Source organism: Alexandromys fortis, unplaced genomic scaffold (assembly GCF_014885135.2).
Source record: "Alexandromys fortis isolate MF-2015 unplaced genomic scaffold, M_Fortis_MF-2015_v1.1 scaffold_42, whole genome shotgun sequence".
NCBI classification, from domain to species: Eukaryota; Metazoa; Chordata; class Mammalia; order Rodentia; family Cricetidae; genus Alexandromys; species Alexandromys fortis.
This window is the reverse complement of record NW_026067934.1, coordinates 799756-823658: the sequence shown is the minus strand read 5'-3', so window position 1 is coordinate 823658 and position 23903 is coordinate 799756. Positions and strand designations below refer to the sequence as shown.

At 45.8% G+C, this 23903-nt stretch overlaps 2 protein-coding genes across 30 annotated transcripts in view; both read right to left on the bottom strand.

Annotated features, from left to right (window-relative positions):
• Window positions 1-18847, bottom strand: part of Akap8l (A-kinase anchoring protein 8 like) — a 34444-nt gene extending 15597 nt beyond the window's left edge. For 2 of the 3 annotated variants that reach the window (XM_050145965.1, XM_050145967.1), the window contains exons 1-9: window positions 18691-18847; window positions 10743-10817; window positions 4535-4567; window positions 4042-4282; window positions 1881-2334; window positions 1702-1798; window positions 1546-1616; window positions 1141-1204; window positions 168-276 (exon numbers count right to left, since the gene is read on the bottom strand). In XM_050145965.1, coding sequence (XP_050001922.1) covers window positions 168-276; window positions 1141-1204; window positions 1546-1616; window positions 1702-1798; window positions 1881-2334; window positions 4042-4282; window positions 4535-4567; window positions 10743-10817; window positions 18691-18703 — 1157 coding nt within the window. In that variant the 5' untranslated portion in view covers window positions 18704-18847. The remainder of the gene's footprint in view (window positions 1-167; window positions 277-1140; window positions 1205-1545; window positions 1617-1701; window positions 1799-1880; window positions 2335-4041; window positions 4283-4534; window positions 4568-10742; window positions 10818-18690) is intronic. The other variant, XM_050145966.1, reaches the window with a different exon arrangement.
• A 2838-nt stretch (window positions 18848-21685) lies between these two features.
• Window positions 21686-23903, bottom strand: part of Wiz (WIZ zinc finger) — a 29272-nt gene continuing 27054 nt past the window's right edge. For 18 of the 27 annotated variants that reach the window (XM_050146046.1, XM_050146047.1, XM_050146054.1 and 15 more), the window contains one exon: window positions 22626-23767. In XM_050146046.1, the coding sequence (XP_050002003.1) occupies window positions 23608-23767 (160 nt within the window). In that variant the 3' untranslated portion in view covers window positions 22626-23607. Of the gene's footprint in view, window positions 23768-23903 lie in introns of all 27 variants that reach the window. The other 9 variants (XM_050146033.1, XM_050146036.1, XM_050146041.1 and 6 more) reach the window with 1 other exon arrangement.

Sequence of the window (23903 nt, the reverse complement as noted above, 5' to 3'; positions counted from 1 at the left end):
TTGGGAGCTGGGCCTGGCGGGAAGCAGGGTCCATGCACAGCAGAGCAGGTGGCGGCTCCCAAGGGAGGCCAGAGGGCGGCGAGATGGCAGAGCAATAGCCCTGCTCTCCTGGTGGCAGCCCCAGAGCCAGGCGGAGGCAGAGGGATGGAGGGAAGACAGTTAGTTACCTTTCCACCATACGGTCTCGCTGTCGCTTTTTCTGTTTGTCTTGGCTTTTCTTGCTTGCCTGCAACTTGCGCTTGGCCTGGCTGCTCTCATCCTGGGCGGTCAGGGCCCCTGTGGTAACAGAAAGACAGAATTACCAGCAGGACTCTTAACAGATTAGACCCTGTGACCTGTGGCTGATCACCCGCTGTCCACTCCAGAGGGTCCATCTGAGAGCAGCTGTATACATAAAGCCTCAGGCCATGAGCAAGGCTGGGTGCCCTGGGCTTAGCACGAAGTAGATTTGGCTTAGGCACCAGGAGAGGGGGAACATGTACTGACCCCTCCATTTTCCGGAACACCCTCACTCTCTGCAGAGTGGGTGCAGAGAAGCTGGAAGGCAAAGACAGGCTGTCTTGGTGGGAACACAGGCGTGTTCAGAGGGACTGGGTGGCGGGATGCAAGGAGGCCGTTCACATGGCCCTGCCCACCCCCCACCGGGCACCGCGGCAACAGTGGGCTGAGGCTGGATTTACTGTTAGGTACCTGCTGGCGCTCATCACTCAGATGGGGGGACACGGACTCCCAACAAGGGCTGGAGAGGCGCTAAGGGAGAGGACACGCAAACCAGAGCCGTAAAAACTGCACCAAGGGTCCCAGCTCGGACACCAGCCACTGAGGACTTGGAACTGTGTGTTACTGAGGGACCAAGGGGAGGGGATGTGCCTGGGGCTCCCCACACTTTTGCTTGCTGGCCCCACCTGAAGGCAAAACCAAAGTGCTAGGCTGGGGGCCATACCATCTATAACCTCCGCTTAGGAAAAACAGGCAGACTGGGAGGGCACAAAGTAAGAAGAGGTCCTTCCTACACATACCCAGTCCCATACGGTCCCCAGCCAGCCATATTTCTGCCACACCCTGCCCTCAGCTGGATCCCTCCCACTATCAGCACCTGGAAGAGCCTCCCCAGTACCTAAGCTCCCCTGGAAAACTCACCTTTCTCTGAATCTTCTTTGCCTTCTTCTCTCCCATCCTCTTTTCCCTCCTCGTCCTCTCCTTCCTAACATACAATTTTAAAATTCAACTTTTAAAAGGGCAGATACTTATACTGGCTCTAAAGGATTAAAGGTCAGAACTGGGAGCATCACCCCCCCTTCCCATCACCTGCTGCATAGAAGCCTGCATATCCCCATCTCTTCCAAGGAAACACATTGCTGGTGAAGTGCTCTGTACTCTCCCCCAGATACACAGCCTCCTTGTGCTGGCCACTCACCACCCATGCACACAGGCGATACCACATTGTCTGAGATCCTTGTAACAAAGCCTGTGCTTCTTCAAGCCAGTTCAGTCCTCCTAGGCCCTACCTGCAGAGACCAAGAGCCTGGGTCTAGGGTTACTTACTGCTCGGGAGCCTTTCTCCATAGCCTCAGCACTTTCAGTACCCTCTGCAGCTTCCCCCTCAGTGCCTTCATCTGCAAGGGGAGAATAGACAAGCTCAGTTGAGGAGTCCCTTGGGGGCAGGGAACAGGAAGCAGGACCCCAGGCTGAACAACTTACCATTCTCTGAGTCACTGTTGTCTGAGCAGTCTGTTCTGGTAGCTTTGCTGTCTGGCTCATCAGGACTGCCACCCTGCTTTCTCTTCTTCTTTTTGGTCTGGGTCAGAAAGAAGCAGCCAAGTTAGAGATAGTAGCTGTACCCCCAACAAGGATCAGGAGAGGTACACCAGCTTACTTACCCGGAAGTCGGCTGTGGTCCATGTCTTCCAGGTCCGCCTCATCTGCTTCATGCCATTGCCAAATCCGAAGCCAAATCGGGAGCCACCAGAGAAGGCACCCCCACCACGCATGCCCTGGAACATGCCATACTCGGGGATGATGTTCTGGGAGAAGAGGGAAGGCAGCCGGGAGGCACCAGGCATGCACTGGCCCCGGGCCCCCATGGGGTCTTCCCACATGCGCCCATAGCCCGAGGCCATTGGCCGTCCACTCCGGGCATCCCGGGCCCAGCCCTGAGCCCTTGGACCAAATGTATCTCCTCCACGCATTCGAAACTGGTCACGGTAGGCATCGTATTGGCCTTCATAGGCCATTTCCATCTCAGGATCAAGCTCGCCATAGTCATAGCCGGACCTGTAGAGGTCTCGTTCACTCAGGATGGCCCTTGAGTCACAGGCCTCATAGGAGTCATATCTGTGGAGACAGATGACAAGCATCAGGGAGAGCCCCTTGGAGTTCCTCAACTCCAACTGGCCTAGACTACTGCTCTTGCCACGTCCTGCTCAGTCATCCCCAATCTTAGTCCTATAACAGAAAAGGCTGTAAGACAGGCTTTCTGCTCAGAAAGGCCACAGAGTAGAACATCAGGGGCAGCAAGAGCTCTTCCAGTGAACCTGAACACAGCCATGCACTTGCCTGGGAACCCTAAGTAGTTCCCAGAGGGAAGGATAGCTCTTATTCAACTGAGGGACAAAGCTGCCTCCAGAGTTTTCCAAAAGTATTTAAACTATGGCAATTACAATGGTCAAAGCTGTTCCTTATGAGCAAAGTCAAGAACAAAGAATGTTTTTTTCAATACCTGTGACAACACTGGGCTAGTTTCATCTTTGATGGTTTGGAGTACCCTTAAATCCTGTAAAACTCTTACTACCTTGAACAAGCGAGAGGAAATGTGCAACATTTCTTGGGAGATATTATGAGCTTACCAAGGGGTCAGAAAAGGCTGGGTTTGTAGTCCAGCTGAAGAGCATTTGCCTAGCTTCAAGGCTGGGGTTTCTAGCCCCAGCACTGAAAACAGGCAAACACAAATCTCAACACAGCACCTAGTAAGGAGGCAGAACCACCTGCTGAGGACAGAGATGGCTTGCCTTCAACTATAGCCCATGCTTAGGCTCACTTCCCACATACCTCACAGATATATGGTCCTATCTGTATTTTCTTCTCCAAGCCTCACTGGGAAGCATCAACAGTTACAAAAGATATGGCGCCTGCCATTTATTCCAGGCACTGCTTCCAAGTTTCTACGCTATAGCAAGCTACCCTGCAGCAGTGTGAACCATGTAAGCCAAGTCTCTTGCTCTTCCCTAGGAGCCCTGAGACTATTTGGTCCTCTCAGTGACCAGACCAGTCCCTACCTCCTCACTGCTTGGTCTGCCCAATCTACTATTCGAAGCTATCCAGCTTCCCTTCATCCTATGCTAGAAATATATGTGCCCTTCTTACTATGACACAAGCACTGCCCCTAACCAAACCACAATCAATTCCGTCAATGACAACACACATATGGGGTCCTCAGCTGCGGGACGGGTCTGAGGGGGAGGCAGAGTTCCACCATTTACTTATATTCAGGCAAAGAGTGACCTGCTTGCACTTCAGTAGACCTATCCACAAAACTAGGACAAAATTTCTCCCAGGGGTGCTTTCAACAAGTTTAGTTCACATTTATAAGGCACCAGCAAGTGGCCATTAAGTACTCTTATCTGACTAGCCTCTAGGGTGGAGATGACCTGGCTCCCAGTGGTTATCCCCAAAGGCTTATCTCATTCTTCTCACCAAACCCAATTTGTCCTGCCCTGGCACTATGTGAGATGCCATGATCTGGACTGAATACCTAGCTGTCTTGAAGGGAGACATTAGATACTTTACTTCTGAGGAGTTATTCTGTGGGTATAGTCAAGACAACTGGGGCCTGCTGTCCCCCTGCACACAGAGGAGGTGGAAATAGGGGGTTAGCAGGGAGGATGACAGGTCAGAAAAGGGAAGCACAGTGGACCTCATTAGGAGCACAGCATCTGGGAAGCACCGAGCAAGGGGAGACAAAGCAGACACCTAGGAGTGTTCAGGAAAGGTTCCAGCAGACAGGAGTGTCAACCCTTAGCCCCTAGCAGCACCCAAACTCACCTTTCTCCACCTGAGCCGTACACACCTCCTTGTATCATGTCTGTCTCCAAGTGCGGCATCATATCTAAGCGCTGGTTAATTCTGGATAAAACGGAATCGGCACTGGCGCTACCCGAGGCACTAGGGTTTGCATTTGTGTCAGAGTTAGCCATTTCCCAAGAGTGTGAAGTGGCCATACCATACCCATAGTTGGTGGCGTTATCCTGGCCATAGCCATAGCCATAACCATAGTTCTCGTAGCCTGTAGTTAGGAAGACAGAGGGTCAAAGACAGAGGAGGTGAGAAGAAGGGAGGAGGAAACAGAGACAAACACAGGAAAACAAAAAGTGTTTTTGGTCAAAAACAAGATAGGGGAACTCTTAGCCACTTGAGGCTGGGTAGGCTTCCTGTGCCAGCCTCAGAGACACCCACCTAAACTCTGCTTGATCACACGGGCAGTTAGAGAAACATAACTGATACAGCCCAAAGGAGATGAGGATGGCCAGATACTTGCCTCTATTTGTCCCAGAGTTCCAAGTTCCATATCCTACAAAAAGCAAAAGGGCAATTATTTCTACAATAGCTTCTAGTAATGAACTTTAGCTTAATACAATTTAATTAAAAAGTACAATTGCTCTCAGTATCCGACTCAACTTTCCAAGGTGCTATACATTGAACAATATCACACAGACATACCTGGCCACTCCTTGCCCTGATATTCAGCATTCTGGGGCTCTGGGGACATGGGTATTTAAGGAGCCTCCTGTTTCCAACCCTCTCAGGTAATAAACTTGGCTTCTACACTTCTTCCCTATAGACTTATAAGTGCTTATAAGATAAGCACTAACTGGAGGAAGAAAAGAGCTCACAGTGCCTCAGAGACTACGGGTTACAGGGTCTGCCTAACAAGTGTAAGGCCTGAGAAGCCTTGTATATAAACACATCAAACACAGCTAGTCAATTATGTTTTAGCAATGTCTAGGGATAAAAGTCAGAGATAGAGTTTTATCCTGCATTATAAAATAACAAATGACTGAATGACTGGTGACTGATTTACTGAAAGGATAAATATTACAACAAACTACTGTACAAAAAGTACATATTCACAATGAAGTCATCACACTGCGGTGGAGCTCTGCCCTCTGAGTATTACAAGGCCATTGCTGTCTTAAAATCAGATCAGGTGTCGATGCCCTCATGATGTCCTGACAAGACTGAGTCTACCTGAATTCACTTAGGAAAGCAGTGAACAGCACACAAGGCTCCTTCCCTACCCAAAGACACATGAACAGTTAATAATTGCTTTGAGGAAGACTCTTCTGTGATGTAGATGCCTGTAAATTATATGCGCTCCTAGGAATAACCCCTCACCCACGCTCCTGTAAGTAACCCCAATTAAACTCAGGTTCACCAAGCTAGACTGAACTGGATTTTCTTCACACACACACACACACACACACACACACACACACACACACACACAGACATTCAACTATACTTAGGGTATAGACATTTGTTTCCAATGCTCCAGGAAAAGACAAGTAACACACCCTATCATCCAACTGGAGCAGGGAAACAGATGGTCCAGGAACCCTAAACATCTGCCTTAACAGGGAGGGAGGGCCAAGAAGTCCTTGAATGATGCCATCATAGCTACTAGGTGCACAATTCAGCAGGGGAAGGACAGACAATAAGCAGTTCCCAGAAACAATCATGGTGACGTACATCTGTAATTCTAGCATTTCGGAGGCAGAAGGATCTGTTCAAGTTCAAAACAAGTTTAGGCTACACAATAAGTCCCAGGCCATCCTTGGCTACATAGTGAGACCCTGCTTAAAAAAAAAAATCTCAGGGGACAGAGGCAGGCAGAACTCTGTGAATTCAAGGTCGTCAAGGTCTACACAGGAAGTTCCAGGCTATGAGACTGTATCAGATTTTTTAAAACTGTCTCAAAACAAAACAAAACAAACAAAACACTGTGTTGGGAAAGCATAACCCCTAGCTTAAAAAAGAACAATCTGAATCATAAACTAAATGTACTCTAAGTCTGATCACATGTGGTAAAAATCCATACCTTTAGGAGAGTAAAGTCCAAAGGTGCAAAAGTCACATGAGAATTGAGTCAATGGGATTCCCCAGAGGGACACAAGCACAGATGCCCACTCTGCTAGTCCCTCTGGTGAGATCCCCAGTCAACTCCTAGGGCATGCTATCTCTGCTCCACTGACAGACCAACTATACTTAACCTTGGGCAGGAAACTAAACCACAGTGAGAAGACAGCTAGTGAATGACAGAGAAATGGGGGAAATTAAATGGAAACAGCGTGGGACAATGGTCTGTATTCTGTCAATTATATTTTAAATAAACGCTGACTGGCCAGTAGCCAGGTAGGAAGTATAGGTGGGACAAGACAGGAAGTAGAGGTGGTCAATGAGAACAGAGAATTCTGGGAAGAGGAAAGCTTGGTCTGCGGTCCTGACCCAGCCACAGAAGAAGCAAGATGTGACTGCCTTGCTGAATAAGGTACCGAAACACGTGGCAAACAGACATGAATAATGTAAGTTATAATATAACTAATATAAGTTATAAGGGTTAATAAGAAGTCTGAGCTACTAGGCCAATCAGTTTATAGCTAATGTAGACCTCTGTGTGATTTTTTGGGACCTAGCAAATGTGAGAACCAGACAGAAACCCCTGATAACAGGAAACCATCTACATTTGGGCTATATACAACAAAATGGGAAGATGATGGAGACCAGCTAAGAAATTCTAGAAGACTACTACATTTAATAATCTGTGGCATGAGAGCTCACAAAGCAAACATCCTCTCCAGATGGGGAAACACAAACCTCGTGCCTGTGCAGCAAGTATCTCAGAACAACCCAACTCCTAGATGTTGTCCATACTAGAATGCAGCTTGCTGTTTAGAGAACATATGGAAGAGAAAGACCTTATAAAGAAGAGTGATCCAGGAGTCATGTCCACAGGCAAGAAAGATCAGCAGAGTCACAAGGAGAGTCAGAGCCTGGCCACAGCATTGATTAACAATACCAGAAACAGTGGACATCAGCTCTCAGGAAGAAAGTCTGGGAGGCAAGCACAAACACATTTGAACTCTGTTTGTGGGGCAGGCTGTAAATATCATCAAGGGTTTAGCTACCAAGGAGCTACCAGAACCAAGTGAGGAAGCACAGGGAAGGTAGTGGGAGTGAGTCACTGGACGACTTTTTTACATTTCAAAGACAGACAAATGACCCCCATGACAGGACTGCCACCAGATGTTAAGCACAGGCCTACAATCACATTTACTTGGAAGGATCACAAGTTTAATGTCTACATGGGCTACAGGAGTCCCTTTGGGCAAGCATTCACTATATGCTAGTTGCTATACCTGGAATGAAGGCAACTCTCTGATGGATTTTCAGGAGTGGGGGCAGAAAGGAAGTTGGACCTAGAATGTGTGTCCACAGACCTGACTCTTCAGAAAAAGCATTTCTACTGACTTTGTCCACAGGGAATGAGTTCATGGATGACAAAAGAAACTGTATGTATGTATGTACATATTGGTTTTTGAGGCAGGGTTGCTGTGTAGCCCTAGTTGTCCTGGAACTTGCTCTGTAGACCAAGCTGACCTCAAACTCAGAGATCCACCTGCCCCTGCCTTCCCAGTACTGGGATTAATGGCAAATGCCAATGCCACCCAGCATGGTTATTTTTGAGACAGGGTCTCACAATGTAGCCCTGGTTGCCCTGCTACATAGACCATGCTGACCTCGAACCTCACAGAGATCTGCCTACCTTTGCTTCCCAAGTACAATTTAAAAGAAAGTAAAGTTGAGTATGGTCCTCTACACCTACAAACTCAGCACTGAGGAAGGACAGTCAGGAGGACTGACAAAAAGTTCCATGTCATCTGGTGATACAAAACAAGATCCTGTCTCAAAAAGAAGAGAGGACCACAGTAAGAGACACCAATAGACCAAGTGAACATGCTCTACTGGATACCATTAAAGACTATAATCTACCTGCGCAGTGAGATACCAGGTTGTGATGGCTAAGGTCGGCTGTCATCTGGACTTGAATCAATTAAAACCCAAAGCAGCTGGGTAGCCTCTGAGGGATTCTTCTTGCCTGGATCATTTGAGGTGTGAATTTACCCTAAATGTGAGTCACATCTTGTGATGGCACCCCACATAAAAGTACATGGAAGAAGGAAGCTTTTGCTTTTTGCCTGCTTGCCCTCATTCTCGCCGGCAAGTTCATCTATCCTGTTGCTGAGGCATTCCTTCACTGGTTTGAGAACATTCTTCAGGAGACCAGTGCAGACTAGAGACCAGCAGTTCCCTAGGAATCCTCCAGGACTCCAGTACCAGATTAGGACTGCTGAGACATCCAGTCTTGTGGACACTACCAAATTCTTGATATTTCCAACAGGAGACAGCCATTGTTGGATTGCTGGGACCACAGCCTATAAACCACTCTAATAAACCTTTTTAATATGTACACATATACAAGCACAAGCACACACAATTAGTCCTGATCCTTTAAAGAATCCTAACTAATACAAGGGTAAATATCAACACAGAATTTATGATGTAACTCCAGTACTAGGGGAGTCAATGTCCTCTCCTGTCTTCTAAGAGCACCAGGCACAAAAGTGATGCACAAATATAAATGTAGTCCAGACAGGGTTACATAGTGAGACCTTGTATCAAAACAAAACAAAAATCTCTTCAGGATTTATTTTGATTAAAAAATAATGAAATGATTTTAATTTTTTATGCACAAAAGCAAGCAAATTATAAGCAAGACAATTTTTAAAAAAGATTTACTTATTACATATACAGTGGTTCTACCTCCATGTATGCCTGCAGGCCGGAAAAGGGCATCAGAACACATTACAGATGGCTGTGAGTCACCGTGTGGTTGTTGGAAATTGAACTCAGGATCTTTGGACAGGTAGACAGTACTCTTAAGCACTGAGCCATCTTTCCAGCACTAACAATTTTTTAAAAAGCATTAAAAAAAAAAAAACCAGCCAGATATGTGGCAAATGCCTGTAATTCCAGCACTTGGGAAGCAGATAAAGGTGATTGTCTGTGACTTTGAAGACAGCCTGGTCTATATAAGAGTTCCAGGACAGGACAGGCAGTGTTGGTGCATGCCTTTAATCCCAGCACTCGGGAGGCAGAGGCAGGTGGCCAGCCTGGTCTACAAGAGCTAGTTCCAGGACAGGCTCCAATAGCTACAGAGAAACCCTGTCTTGAAAAACCAAAAAAAAAAAAAAAAGAGTTCCAGGACAGCCACAGCTACACAGAGAAACTCTGTCTTAAAAAAACCCCAAACAAAACAAACAATAAAAAAGAAAAGGAAAGTGGTACAAACCTTTAATCCTAGCATTCAGGAGGCAGAGGCAGGTGGATCCTCCTTTGAGTTCCACGCCAGCAGGCTACAGGGTGAGACCCCCCTGAACCCCTGCCTCAAAACACGAACAAAAATACCAGAGAAAAGAAAAAATAAATCCAGGAGCTGAAGCAATAACTCAGCAGTTAAGAACACTTGCTGTTCTTATATACGACCCTCTCAGCACCCACATGGTAACTAATAACCATCTGTCCATTTCTATAGAATCCGATGCCTTCCTTCCATGGGCACTGCACACATAAGGTGCACAGACACACATGTAGGCAAAACACTCACACACATAAAATAAACACAATTAAATCTAAAAAAGAAAACTGGCAAAAAGTTAAAATAAAAGTACAAATCCATGGGACTCAAGACTTACAGATTTCAAGACTTATATTACCCAATAATGAATACAGAATAGGCGACTGGAAGAGACTTCAGTAATAATAATAGATTTCAATTGATTTTCAATGGATAGAGGCAATCCAGCAGACTAACCTGAGTTTCATTCTGGAAGCCACATAGAGGTAGAAGGAGAGAACTGCATGCAGTGGCACATACACATACATGATAAATGGAAAGAAAGGGAAAGGGAGGGAGGGACCCCCACTGTGAAAGAAGGGAACAACCCTAGAGACCAGCTTCTCAGTTCTGGACTGCACTGGCAACAGAGCAGTACCTGTGGCACTCACTGGGTGGCTACTTCTGTTTGTTCACAGTTGGTTTATCAATTGGAAATTCCCTTCAATGTGTGTCCACTGGCTTAGCCTAGCTGCAATCTCTGAAATGCAGCTAGACAGTAGGACATGTCAGGTTCTTCCATGACAGGCTACTGCCAAGACCCTGGGGGTGCTGAAAGAACAGCGTGGCCTCTTCATCAATTTTTTCAGTTGCATTCAGCAGAAGATGGCTCTGAATGTACTCAACACAAAAATCATAAATGTTCTTAAAGCACTATTTTTTTTGCAAATTTTATTTTGTAAATCAATTGTATTGTTCTCTACTGAAAATTTTGTAGACAACAGTTAAACACTGCTGGGCTCTGGTTGGCCTCTTCCCAGATCCTCAAGATTTGCTGAAGCTGTATCTCTGGGCAAGAACAATATTACTTTCACAAAATATGAAAAAGTCAATCTGACTGCAACACAGATTTACATTTACAGATTGCCCCCCAAAGAAGCAAAAGCTATTCAAATGGACCACAATACCATTTATCAGTCTGGATTTAGTTAAGCAAGGCAGTGTGACACCAAAGTCAGTAGTAACCAAGCAGAAGGCAGAACATTCTGGTTCCCACCAGGGCCACACTTACCATAATCACAGGTGGGCTGGGCACTGGAGTCAGAGTATGTGGACTGCAAAGTAGTTTCGGATCCTTGGACAAAACCTAAATAAATGTATGCACAAGGTGGTTAATTTCCCCAAACCAGCCACAGCAAAGCAACTAAGACAATATTTCATTTCAATAGAGACTAGCAGGTAGGTTGACCTTCAGCTGAGAAGTTTCTAAAACCTGTAGATTCCAGATAGGGTCTCTCTGTGTAGATTTGGAGCTGTCCTGAAACTCACTCTGCAGACCAGGCTGGCCTCAAACTCACAGAGATCTACCTGCCTGTGCCTCCTGAGTGCTGGGATTAAAGGCGTGCACCACCACTGTCCAGCAAGATTCCATACTTTAGCCGGTGGTGGTGGTGGTGGTGGTGGTGGTGGTGGTGGTGGTGGTGGTGGTGGTGGTGGTGGTGGTGGTGGTGGTGGCACACGCCTTTAATCCCAGCACTTGGGAGGCAGAGGCAGGTGGATCTCTGTGAGTCCGAGGCCAGCCTGGTCTACAAGAGCTAGTTCCAGGACAGGCAGCAAAAACTACAGAGAAACCCTGTCTCGAAAAAAAAAAAAAAGATTCCATACTTTAAGTAAATCTCTAAACACAATCAATGGAAAGACAGTCATGTCTAACTTGCTACAAGTACTACATAAAAAGTATAAACATTTAAGTTTCTAGCCTATTGTGGTGAATGAGAACCTAAATTATCATTCAGTTACTTTCATTTCAAACAAAAGTGGGGTTAGTTTTAAAATTATGTTAATATCAAAAAATCTTGTCTCCTTGCCTGGCTATTTTGTTTCAGATAGGTTTCATTCTCTCAAAACTTGTCTCATATTTCCTGTCTCAGTCTCCTAGGTACTAGGTATTACAAGCATAAGCCTCCAAGCTGGCCTTGACTCACAGAGATCTGCCTACCTCTACCTCCTGAGTGCTGGGATTAAAGGCATGCACCACCACTACCTGGCATCCCCTAGTTTTTTAAAGACGTATCTCTGTATGTATTCTGAGCTGATCTTGAACTCATCACTCTGGAGACTGAGGATAGAGTGATGAGTTCTTTTCAGTGACAGAGACCTTTTATAGTTTAAGGCCACTGGACTACATAAAAGTTCCAAGTCAGTCAGGGCTACACAGTGAGACCCTGTTTCAAAAATAAAACTAACCAAAACAAAAACCTTCAGGTTATGTGTACAAGGTGCATGTGATACATAAATGATTTACTGTTTAGTCTCGGGTCCTACCCAAGGCATCATTAGGGATATTCCAAAATAAAAAAAAAATCTGAAGGTACTTTAGGTCGTAAGCATTTGGATAAAGGTCTCTTGGACACTCACCCACTCTGCAGCAGTCACTATGAAGCCACACACGTACACCTGTAACCCTATACTCTGGGAAAGCGGAGGCAGGAGGATTGTTGAGTTCTAGGCATGCCTAATTTAAATAGAGGGGTCTTGTCTAATATCCTGTATATCTTTTTACACTTAGTGTTGAAATAATGATTAAGAACCACTAAGCCCATAACTCAAAATTAATGATAGTGCTTTCAAAAAAAAAACAACATTTCCAACAAAAATATATGTTAAATACCATCCATCTGGGTACAAATTCCTATATAGTTGTTCAGTAGAAGGTTTGCAGCCTAAGAACCAGCACTCATGAGGCTGAGGCAGACTGCCATGAGTTCAAGGCACTGGAATACAGAGTGAGATACTGCTCCCCCCCCCCCAAAAAAAAAACCCATAGCAACAAAAGCCAGCACTGAACACTGAACAAGTGCTTCTCGGTGAATGCTTTAGCTACATCTCATGTCGTCCTCATCAAAGCCAGTATGCTGATCCCATTCCCTGTTCCAAGTTCTTAAAAGGTATGTCCTTTTCAAGTCCAAAAAGTTCTGCAAATCAAGGACTCTCCGAACTGGGGATGTGCTGTGGGAAGTCCTTCTGTATATGTGTTGCTTTTATTGGTTAACGAACAGAGAAGCCTGTTCTTCTTTGGCCTGTGACAGGGCAGAGTAGAGCTAGGCAGCAAACAACAGGGATAAAGTCAGATAAATCACTTGACTACACTTCATGAACATGCAAGCACCCTTTGCAAATGTGAGCAAATGCACACTGGGACCTGGAAGAATGGATACTGTTATGAATGTGGTGCAAAATTAATAAGGCTTATGCTTTGTGGTCCTTGGGATGATCCCTCTGGTATGTCAACAATGTATCACTAAGCTATATCCTAGTCCCCAGTGTATTTAATTACAGGGTACCACCCTGACCCCAGGAGAAGACACCATGCTTTTTCAAGCTGGAATTCCAAATACATCCAGGTGCAAGGGCTCCAAATAAGAAAACTGTGGACTCAGCTTCAGCTTTACTGTCCATGGAAGGAATAGAGTCTGGCTTTGAGGAAGGAGAAAACACAAATACACAGACTGACTCTTTGCTATTCTCCCTAAAGAGGTTGTGTTCAATTAGTTTTTCCCCCAGGGGTCCAGAGCCTTCCCAAGATGCTTAAATTTCAAGTACTAGTGATTTAATAACTATCTATACGAAACACTGAGGTGAGGGGATGATGGGAGAGATGGCTTAGTGGTTATGAGTACTGCCTGTTCTTTCAGAGAACAGAGGTTTAATCCAAAAACCCATGGGTGGCTCACAATTATCTGTAACTATAGTTTTATGGATTTGACACACTCCTAGGAGCAGGCATTCATGCCGGGCAGTAGTGGTGCACACCTTTAATCCCAGCATTCGGGAGGCAGAGGCAGGTGAGTCTCTGTGAGTTCGAGACCAGCCTGGGCTACAAGAGCTAGTTCCAGTACAGGCTCTAAAAGCTACAGAGAAACCCTGTCTCAAAAAAAACAAAAAAAAGGGGGGGGGCAGGCATTCATATAGTGGTGCACAGACATAGAGGAGCTGGACAGATGGCTTAGGATTTAAGAGAAACTGCTGTTCAATCATGAGGACAAGGGTCATATCATAAAACCCACTTCAGGCAGCTCACACACATCTGTTAACTCCAGTCCAAGGGATCTAATGTCCTCTTTTGGTCTCCAGCGGCACGTTCATACACATATCTGATATACTCACACAAACACATAAACATAAATGCACAGAGATACATATAAATAAAATAAAATTTTAAATAAACAAAACAAAAAAGTCACTGAAAGCAAGGCTGGAGAAATAGCTCAGTTAATAAAGTGCTTGCTGCCCAAGCATGGAGACCTGAGTATCAGCCCCTTACCCACAGGGGTATATACCCAAGGGATGGTGGAACAGTTCCCTGGGGAGGATGACCAGGTGAGTCCTTGGGCTTCTTTACCAGTCTGTTCAGTGCAATCAGGAAGTTCTAGGCTAATGAGACCCTGCTAAAAAAACAAAAAACGAAACAAAACAAAAAACACGGTAGCTGGCACTAGAAAAATGACATCAAAGTTGACCTCTGTTTTACACCACACCTGTATACATATGTGTGTATACACACACTAAATACAAAAATATTCACGGGGGAGTTCACCACACCTGTATACATATGTGTGCATACACACATTAAATACAAAAATATTCACGGGGGAGTTCACCTATAGAAAATAATCAGGATAATGTATTCTACCCACTTTTTTTTTTATGACTATAACAGCACTGCCACCAAAATGCCCCAGGCTTTATGTATATTACATAAATATGGTAATTTTTTGCAGTCTCACTACATTGCTTGAGCTATAATAGCTGGAACTACAGGTATAGATTATCATAGCCAGCTATGTAATATGCTTTCTTTTCAAGGTGTTCCCCCCCCCCCCCCCCCCCGCCCAGGGTAAGGATCTAATTCAGGGACCTGGACTCCACTACTGAGCCATATCTCCAGCTCTGATTTCGTTTGCTAAGTAGGGTGTAGGTACATAACCTCAAAGCCTTAATCTGTTTCCATCTCCCAAATGCTGGGATTACAGGTATGCGCGATGGTGTGGTGGGTAGATACTAGGCAAGCACTCCATCACTGCACTGTATCTCCAGTCCTCTTTTTAATTTACTTTGCATTTTGAGATATATTTGCTTAGTTGCCCAGACAGGTTTCAAATTCATTCTGTAACCCTTGCAGATGTTCAAATTACAAGCCTGTGCTCCCAGGCATGGCACATACAAGTTTAAGTACATTTAAGTACAGTTGTCAGTTATCTGTTGGGGACTTATTCCAGAACAGGCCCTCTCACTCAAAGAAAGGAAATTCACAAATGCTGAAGTCCATTTTATAAAATGCCCACTGTAGGGACTGGAGAGATGGTTCATTGGTTCTGAGCATTGGCTGTTCTGGAGGACCTGGGTTTAGTTCCCAGCACCCACATGGCAGCTCACAACTGTCTGAAACTCTAGTTCCAGAGAATCTGACACTGTTATACCAATGCATATAAAATAAAGTTAAATGCATTTTTTAAAAAAATAAAATGCCCACTGTATGTTTTAAGTTATCTTTAATTACTTATAAGACTTAGCATGATGTAAATTACACATAAAGTCATACTGTTTATTATTTAATGCATAATGGCAAGCAGTCTGTACATTGTTAGTAGAGATATTAGTAGAGATACACCTTTCCCAAAATATTTTCGATCCTCTATGGACCGAACCCACAAACAGAGCTCACAGATACAGAAGCCTGAGTATACAGCAACTATAATGAAACACTACAGAGTGACAGACACACATTCTAAGTTCAGTAAGAAAACTGCAGAGCAAATGATTTATTTTTTTAAGAGCTATTTATTTAGTATGTATACAGTGTTCTGCCTGCATTGCCTGCATGCCAAAAGAGTGCACTAGATCTCATGGATGGTTGTGAGCCACCATGTGGTTGTTGGGAATTGAACACAGGACCTCTGGAAGAGCAGTAGCCAGTGCTCCAAACCTCTGAGCCTTCTTTTCAGCCTCCAAAGGGTTTATGTTTACTCATAAGAGAGTCTTATTTCCTCCCTGAACCAAAACACACACACACACACAAAACACCCAAAAAACTAAAGATAGGGACTGACAGGTGGGGCAAACCCGTATCTCTGATACCAGACAGACAGACAGACACACGCATTGAGTACTTGTCAGGTATGCAGAAAGCCCTGAGGTTGCATCCCCAGGGCTGCAAATACAGAGAGATGGAGAAGGATGCTGATAAACCACCTCTGAGATGAACTGCAATGATTCTGCCTTCTTGAGATGATGTAATCTCCCCCACCCCCACTCCAGAGAAACAGAAGTAGCTGGTGTGATCGCTAAGTCATGTAGAAATGACTGACTTTTGTAACTTCTTGTATGTTCTTTCTTGGATTATTTCTAGTCTGCAGAAAAACAGATGCCATATTGTTAGGGTTCTTCTTATGGCCCTACAGAGCAATCCATGTGGCAAACAACCATAGCTAGAATTAATTTGCCAGATACAGGAGCTTGAGTCATGCTGGAGGTGGGGGCGACAACTGTCACCTTAAATGTAATCTGGCCCAGAACCACCAGCTACAGTACTTGTGGCATCACGAACACAGTGGTACTGTGAGATAAGTGTTCTATAAAAAGACCAATCTATGTCAGACATCTGAAGGGCTGATTCGAGATTTTTTTCCTGCAGTTTTTCTCCTGTTCCCATCCTTCCCATTTCATACTAGAGATGGGTTCCAAAGCCGAATGCACTGCTCTTGCAGAGAGCTGAGCTTGGTTCCCAGCACCAGAATATTGGCTCCCTACCACCTGTAACTCCAACTCCAGAGGACCTGACATCCATACACATGTGCACATACCCAAATATAGGTATACACATAATGACAGTGGCATACGCTTCAAAGCTTCCAGGACTTAGTCTCTAAATTCCATTAAAGTGACTTAATTCAATACAAAAGAAGATGAGGCAGGAGGACTGTTGTGAGTTCAAGGCCAGTCTGGGCTCATTTTAAGATGGGAAGTCAGTCCAAGCTATAATGTAAGGCTCTTAACAAAAGTGTCTTAAAACGTCTTTGAATTTAGTAACCTTTTTTGGGTTTTTGTTTTTTGAAACAGCTAATGTCACCCAGGCCAGTCTTGAACTTATATTCCTAACTCTCAGGTGCTGGGATTCTAAGACACAAAGACCAGCTTCCTGGTTAGCATCTTTAAAGGGAAAGAACCATAGTATAAAGTTACAGCTGGCTTTTTAGTTTAGCCAGAGGAAAGGGAAACTAACCATTATCTCATTAGCTTGGCTACTTCAGTGCCCACAAAACCCAGGATTAGAGCCTACAAGATCTGAAGCTGAAATTCAAACTTCACCATTAGTGAACCAATTCGGTTTCCTCATCTGTAAAAACAAATGCTCCATTATCAAGCTATCCCATAAGATACAATCATTCATCCTCTTGTTCTTCAATAGCCCTGCTTCTAAATGCAGAACTATTTTCAAGTCTTGGACAGACCTGGTGAAGAGAATTACATCTTAATTCTAGAGACATTAAGCATTGGTTCTACTTAATGATTTTCCTTTCCAATATCGCTGCAAAACTGCCCAACGCTCCTACATAACCTCAGCTGCTTAGTATAAAAAAAAAAGTGGTGGAAGCCACAGTAGGCACTTCAGGACACAGAACAGCAAGCAGTCTTACCCTTTATCCACTAGATGTCAGTAGCACTGCATTCCAGCCCTCTCCACATGCTAAGATGAGACAACAAAACAGGACTGTAGACATTGTCAAATGTTCCCCTGGGAGGTAGGAGGCAGACAGATTCACCCTGAATGAGAACCACTGGCCTAGGGGTTGGTTGTTAGAAAACCCAAGGTTCTTGGCGAGCTCTTAACCAAGGACTAGCATAAGGGGATTATACAAAAGCCCGTTGCTTAGGTTCATTCAAAGCCTTGAATATTCCTAGCAGAATGTGGGTTACCCAGCAACCACATAAATTCAAGCCTGAAATACCTCCAGCGAAGTGTGAGGCGCTGTCTATGGCTTTAAGGTGCTGACTGATAAGTTTCATGGGTCACTGCCAAGGCATACCCAGGCAGCCTTGGCAACTTACCCAGGAATGATTGACAGTCACTTACGCATATTCCACACCTCCTCATCCTGCACATCACCCACCTTCCTCTTTGCTCAGATACCACTCATCTTCCTAGCAAGATCTAAGGAGGTAGGCGGTTCCAGTACAGGACGTTGTTGGGCCAGCTATTCTTATTCTGCTTACATCTCTTCTTAAACCTCACCTCTTCCCGGAGGCCTCGAAACTGAATCCCTTCAGGATACCCAGGGCCCAGGAATACAGCGTGCACTCATTTATGAGCCTACTAACGTCTGCCCTCGCCCATAAGCTGCTTAAGAAATTTTCGGTCAGTATTCCCAGTACCTACTCATCACTTTCTCGGTGAGTTGAAGGAATTGATGTGGAAAATAGTAATTCCTCGCCAAGGTTCACGTTCGGTCCCTAAAGCTCTCTGCATAGCTCAGATCCTTCATTTATTTACTGATCATCCCCCTGGGGCCTGGCGCTTCTCCCAGCTTTGGACCAGATGAAGAGGGGAGTGGCGTTGGGTAAGGATCCGCGACATTTAGCACCGAAACAGTGCGCGGGAGGCAATGGCGATAGCAGCCGAGACAACGGACTGAAGCTATGTCTTAGGACCTGGAGGTCCGTGGGGGCACTAGCCAGGGACGTAGGCGGTGGGAGCTGGGACCTAACGCCGGGGCTCGGGGCCTATGGTCACAGAAGACAAGCATGGCTTCCAGCAGCCGGGAGACCGGGATGCCCTGCTGAGGTCACAGGCAGCCGGGGTTTGAGGGATGCGACCCCGAAGCGAAGGGCCTGAGGCGCCATTTTGTGACCGGAGAGGGCAGTGACCGCGAACCACGGGAGGCGTGGGCGACCCAGGCGTGACTCGGTCCGTCCTTGTCCCTCTCCGGTTCGGAGCGCCCCCTTCACTCTGCTGGGCCTACCTGTGTAGCTCATGGCGACAGCGAACACCCAAGCCGTGGACCGACACCGCTACTCTGCGCGTCTGACGCCACAACAATCTCTGGGGGCCTCTTCCACACACGCCAGGCCCCGCCCCCTGATCTCACTGGCTCGTGTCAGCCTCGGACTTCACGTCCACTGGGCTGCTGAGCTGTCTATTTTTACACCTCTTCGCAACAGTGGTTGGAGACACTGCCAACCCCTGATGGCCCCGCCCCGACCCCGCCTCCTGTTAATCAAAACCTGAGCTGATAGGCCAAGCGGAGCCGACGGACAGGTAGAGTTCGGAGGGGAGGGGCTACGTGCAACCCAGCGGCCCGAGCCCACGCGTGGCGGGCGCCCGGGTGCGTGTCGCTGGACTCCCGCCACTGAAATGCTCCGGAATCCGTTCATGTATTCATTTGGCCTTCAGTTCTAAAACGAGAATGGCAAAGCCACGCTAAAATGAGAAAATTGAGATCTAACTGCCAAACAAGGTCCTGACAAAAATTACATAATGTTTAAATAAATGAACCTGGTCACGTGTAGTAGGTGGTTTAATTCCAAAACACAGGGGGCTGAGGCAGAGAATGGTCTCGAGTTTGAGGTCAAATTATGTTATGAGTTCTAAGGCACTCTAGGTTACATTAAAACCCTGTTTCACAGAGGTGAAAAAGAGCTGGGGCCAGTTTCACGAAGTAAATATTTTCTCATTAAGCATTACACTAACAATTAAGTATTTGTAAGGGTTAAGGATGTAGCTCGGCGGTAGAGCACTTTATGCTAGCATGTATGGAAGACCTGTGTGAGATTCCCCAACACCCCAGAAGAGAAGATGCATTTTAAAAGACAAAACCTGGTCATAGTGGCTCACACCTGTAATCTCAGCACTTGGGGAGACTGAGCCTGGAGGAACACTGTGAGTATAAGACCTTGTTTCAAAAATTAATATTTGGGCTTGGTAACACATTCTTTTAAATTGAGCACTCAGAGGAAAGCAGATCTCTGTGAGTGCAAGCACAGCTTAGTTTACATAGCAAATTTATGGCTAGCCAGGATCACCTTTGTCTCAAAAAATTGTTCAGATAAAAGTTTGTGTATGGTATTTGTTATGTATGCAATATTATTTAGATGTATCACGTATTATTACAAATACTTCACACGAGAACCTGGGCTCAGTTCCATAAAACAAAAAACACAGCCTAGTAACCACCAGCCTTGTTCTAAGTACCATGCCTGGCTGTGTTAAAAGTCACCATGAGACATCTCATAATTCCTAGGGGGGGGGGGGGAGTGCACTGTAAATAAAACTTAACATTTGGGAAACTGCATCAAGTTGTGCTTCTGATTCATGAACCCTTTTGGATTTGGGGAAATTTTGAAGTAGGGTGCTGTATTTTTTTTAGGTTTATGTATGTATCACTTGAATGTCATGCAACTACATGCATGCCTAATGCTTGAGCTGGTCAGAAGAGGGTGTTGGATATCCTGGATCGGAGTTACTGGCGAGAGCTGCCATGTGGGCAATGGGAACCAAACCCAGGTCCTCTTTGCCACTGAGCCATCTCTCAGTCCTTGTTACCAGTTTCTTGAGGGGTAGTACTAATAGCATTCTTTAAAAGTCCAGATCCTTCAAAGAAACATGCTGAAATACAGTTGATAGGATAGCCAAAAATGTGCTTATCCAAAATTTAGATGGGGAATGGGGGTAGAGAAGTATAGTTGCTATGATTAACAAGAGCTTATTTTTACCACTGATCGAGGATATGTCTGGATAACACTCCCTCTCCAAACTTACTTTTGCAGACCTTGTTGTCCCATGGAAGAAAGCCACTTGCAGTACACTCTGCATGTGAACTCAGAACATGCAGTAGAGGTCTGCTTTATGTTCTATTACTACTTTGGGGTACCACTCACTGGCATCCAAATAAAGTAAGGCCCCATGATATCTCCTCTAAATCTTGTAGTTGACTTTGTGGCATTTGTCATAGCCATCATGTCACCCAGGGTTTTAATTTCTGATGTCCTCGTGGGTTGAGCTCAAGCCATTCAAAGGCTAACGGCTGCTTCTTTTAAGACTACAGAGTCATTTAAGCAAACGTTTGTTATATTCGTGAGTTTTAGGAAAAGGTCCCCGTTGTAAGAATGGTAGGTAAACCTTGCAGAAAGACAACTCTATCAGTGTACTGTAATGGATAAAGAAAACCTTTCCGCTGCATGGTGGTGGTGCACACCTTTAATCCTATCATTTGGGAGGCAGAGGCAGGTGGATCTCTTATGAGTTCGAGGCTAGACTGTTCTACAAGAGCTAGTTCCAGGAAAGTTAGGGCTGTTACACAGAGAAACCCTGTCCTGGAAAAGAAAAGAAAGAAGAGAAAACCTTTCCATTTTAACTATGCACAAAGACAGCCATCAGTGTCATAGTGGGTAGGAAGGCCTTCCCATGTTACTGTCATTGGATCTTTCAAAATCCACTCTATTGCTTTTATATTTAAAAAATTGATTTTAGCCAGGTGGTAGTGGCATATGCCTTTAATCCCAGCACTCAGGAGGCAGAAGCAGGCAGATCACTGAGTTGAAGGCCAGCCTAGTAGATAGTTCCAGGACAGCCAGAGCTACATAGAGAAACCCTGTCTTAACCACCCCACCTTTCCACTCCCACAAGTGCTAAAGAAACATATTTGGGTCAGTTCTTACTATAAGAAATCCCACTTTTCCCAGTCTTGTATATGACCAATGACAGTGGATGAGGAGACCAGCCACCAAATAAAAGAACACACCTGGATCAAATACACCACCCCTGCAAGGTTGACACAGCAGCCTGTTAAACCTTCCTCCCCTAGCAGAGAGGCACAGTAGGAAAGGCTGGGGAAAAAAAGGGTTGGGTAGGGGCTTACTGCTGTCCACACCCCATGACATCATTCTCACTTGGCTAGTTAGTGAAAATGATGAACTGAAAAAGACACACGGGATAAAAAAGTAGGAGCCAACAGAATCTTATCACCTCAGAACTATTCAATGAATATTAGATGATCAAGAAGCCAGGCCTGGTAGCGCAGGCCTTTAGTCCCTTAGGAGGCAGGGGCAGGCAGATTTCTGTATGCCAGCCTGGATTACAAAGTGAGTTCCAGGACATCCACGGCTGTCTCAAAAAACAAACACACACACACACACACACACACAAAGGAAGAAAGAAAAGAAAGAAAAATTTTAGAAGTTTAAATAAGGCCAGGTAGTGGTGGCACACGTCTTTAATCTCAGTATTCAGATCTCTGAGTCAAAGCCAGCCTAGTCTATAGAGCTAGTTTCAGGTCAGCCAGGGCTACACAAACCATGCCTTGAAAAACCAAATAAATTATTAAAACAAAAACAAAGCTCCTTTCCCCCTTGCTATTTGGGTTCATGTCTCTTCTTGACGTTTACCTTGGATCTAGGGAGGTAACACAAGTGGCATAACACTTGTGTGATATGTTCAAGACCTGGGATAGGGTCCCAGCACTGCATTGAAAGTCCTATCTTAAAGACAGAAGAGTCCCAACTCTGCAATCTCATTCCCACCCAAAGCGCTAGCAGATGTGTGCTTCTACCCAACACCCACAAGGAGTTCCTTTCCTGGTAATAGCACCAGTGCCAGAAGATGTTATTGCTGCTGGTTAAAGCCAACCAGCCCTTTTGTCTTGGCTCCCTTCCCAGACCAGCCAACCAGAGCCCTGGTTCCTCCCACTCAGGGGAGCCACTTTCCCAGGTAACCAGAGCCCCTCACCACCCACAGTACCATGGGCCAACAGCAGAGAACTTGGATTTATCCCCAGTCGTGTCTGGTCAATTCAGTGTCCAGCAGGGAAACCCAGGGACTCTGGCCAGGCATAACCCTGATCCCCAGCCCCACTATCAGCCAATGCCAGCCTGTCCACTTGACAGAAAAACACACACTGGCTGCCTGCCCTGGGGTGTTTCCAGAAGAGAAATTTAATCTAATTTACATATTTCTATGTACATTGATAACCAAAAGATGGCCACTGAAAAAGGTTAAAAGGTCAATTAGCTCCCGGTATCTAGCTGGCCCAGGATTGGAAAATAAAAAGATCCATGTTCCTTATTCTCTACACAAAACACATTTTTTTTTTTTTAAAAAAGTGAAAGATCTAGGGAGCTATACATAGAAAGCAACAGTGAAAAGGGGGAGGGTGGCAGGGGTGGGAGAGGACACCCCTCACTCTACCCTCCCAGCCCTGGAGCCCCTGAGGCTCTGTCATGGCAGGAGGCAGCTGTCAGCTCTGAACTCTTCCAAACTAGGAAGGCCCCTTTTGGGGGGGCAGCCAACAAGAATTTCCGTGGCATTGTGGGCTCAGTTGGGGTTCCCATGCCCTAGTAGGTTAGCAGAGGGAGCGTGGATTCCCCTGAGCAAGCACCGTGGCATGATGTGGTTGTTTGACTTGGGAACTGTGGGGGCTAGGGCAGATCCCAGGTCTCACGAGGTGCGCGGGTGTGTTATGGTTGCCTGTGCATGAGTGAGAATAGATATTCATGGGGGCAAAAGGGAACAGGGGTCTTTGGGGTCTTTGCAAATGGCCACGGATGGCAGACATAGCCCTGCCTGGTTGCTAGACACAGGGAAGTGCTGTTCTCCCCTGTAACCAGATTGGCCACCACCAAAGGCCTGGCTACTGCCCCTGCTGGACCAACCAGGTAGGCTCAAAGAGGGTACCCTTGTGGCCCCAGAGTCCTCAGGCTGAGGGAAGGTGGCTAGCTGGCTTCCGGCGCCCAGGATGTAGTGTGCCCGGCCCCCAAAGGGCGCCGGTTTGAGGTTTTGGCTTGCTCCTTTGGAAACAGAAAAGAAAGAGGGAAATGGGAAAGGACACAGAGGAGAAACAGGAGGTGACAGGTGGCACAAGAGGGGATCTGGAATGCATGTTATGTTAGGGCGCCTCTACAGCTGCTGTCTGTGCCTGTGGGGCCTGGGGCTCCTCGGGCAGAGGGTCTGCTTTGGAGAAGTTCATCTCCAGGATGTGCCGCTGTAAATGCCGCACCCACTCTTCCTGGATGGAGAGTGGGCCCTGGAATTCCACTTCACAGAACCTGAGAAAAAAAGAGAAAGGAAGTGGCCAATGCTTCAAAGACAGGCAGAAGTGTAGTCCAATCCAAGGGCTTAGGCATATTTACCACTGCTCAGTGTAGATATGTCAAGACCAGGACTCAAGGGAAGCAGTGTCTC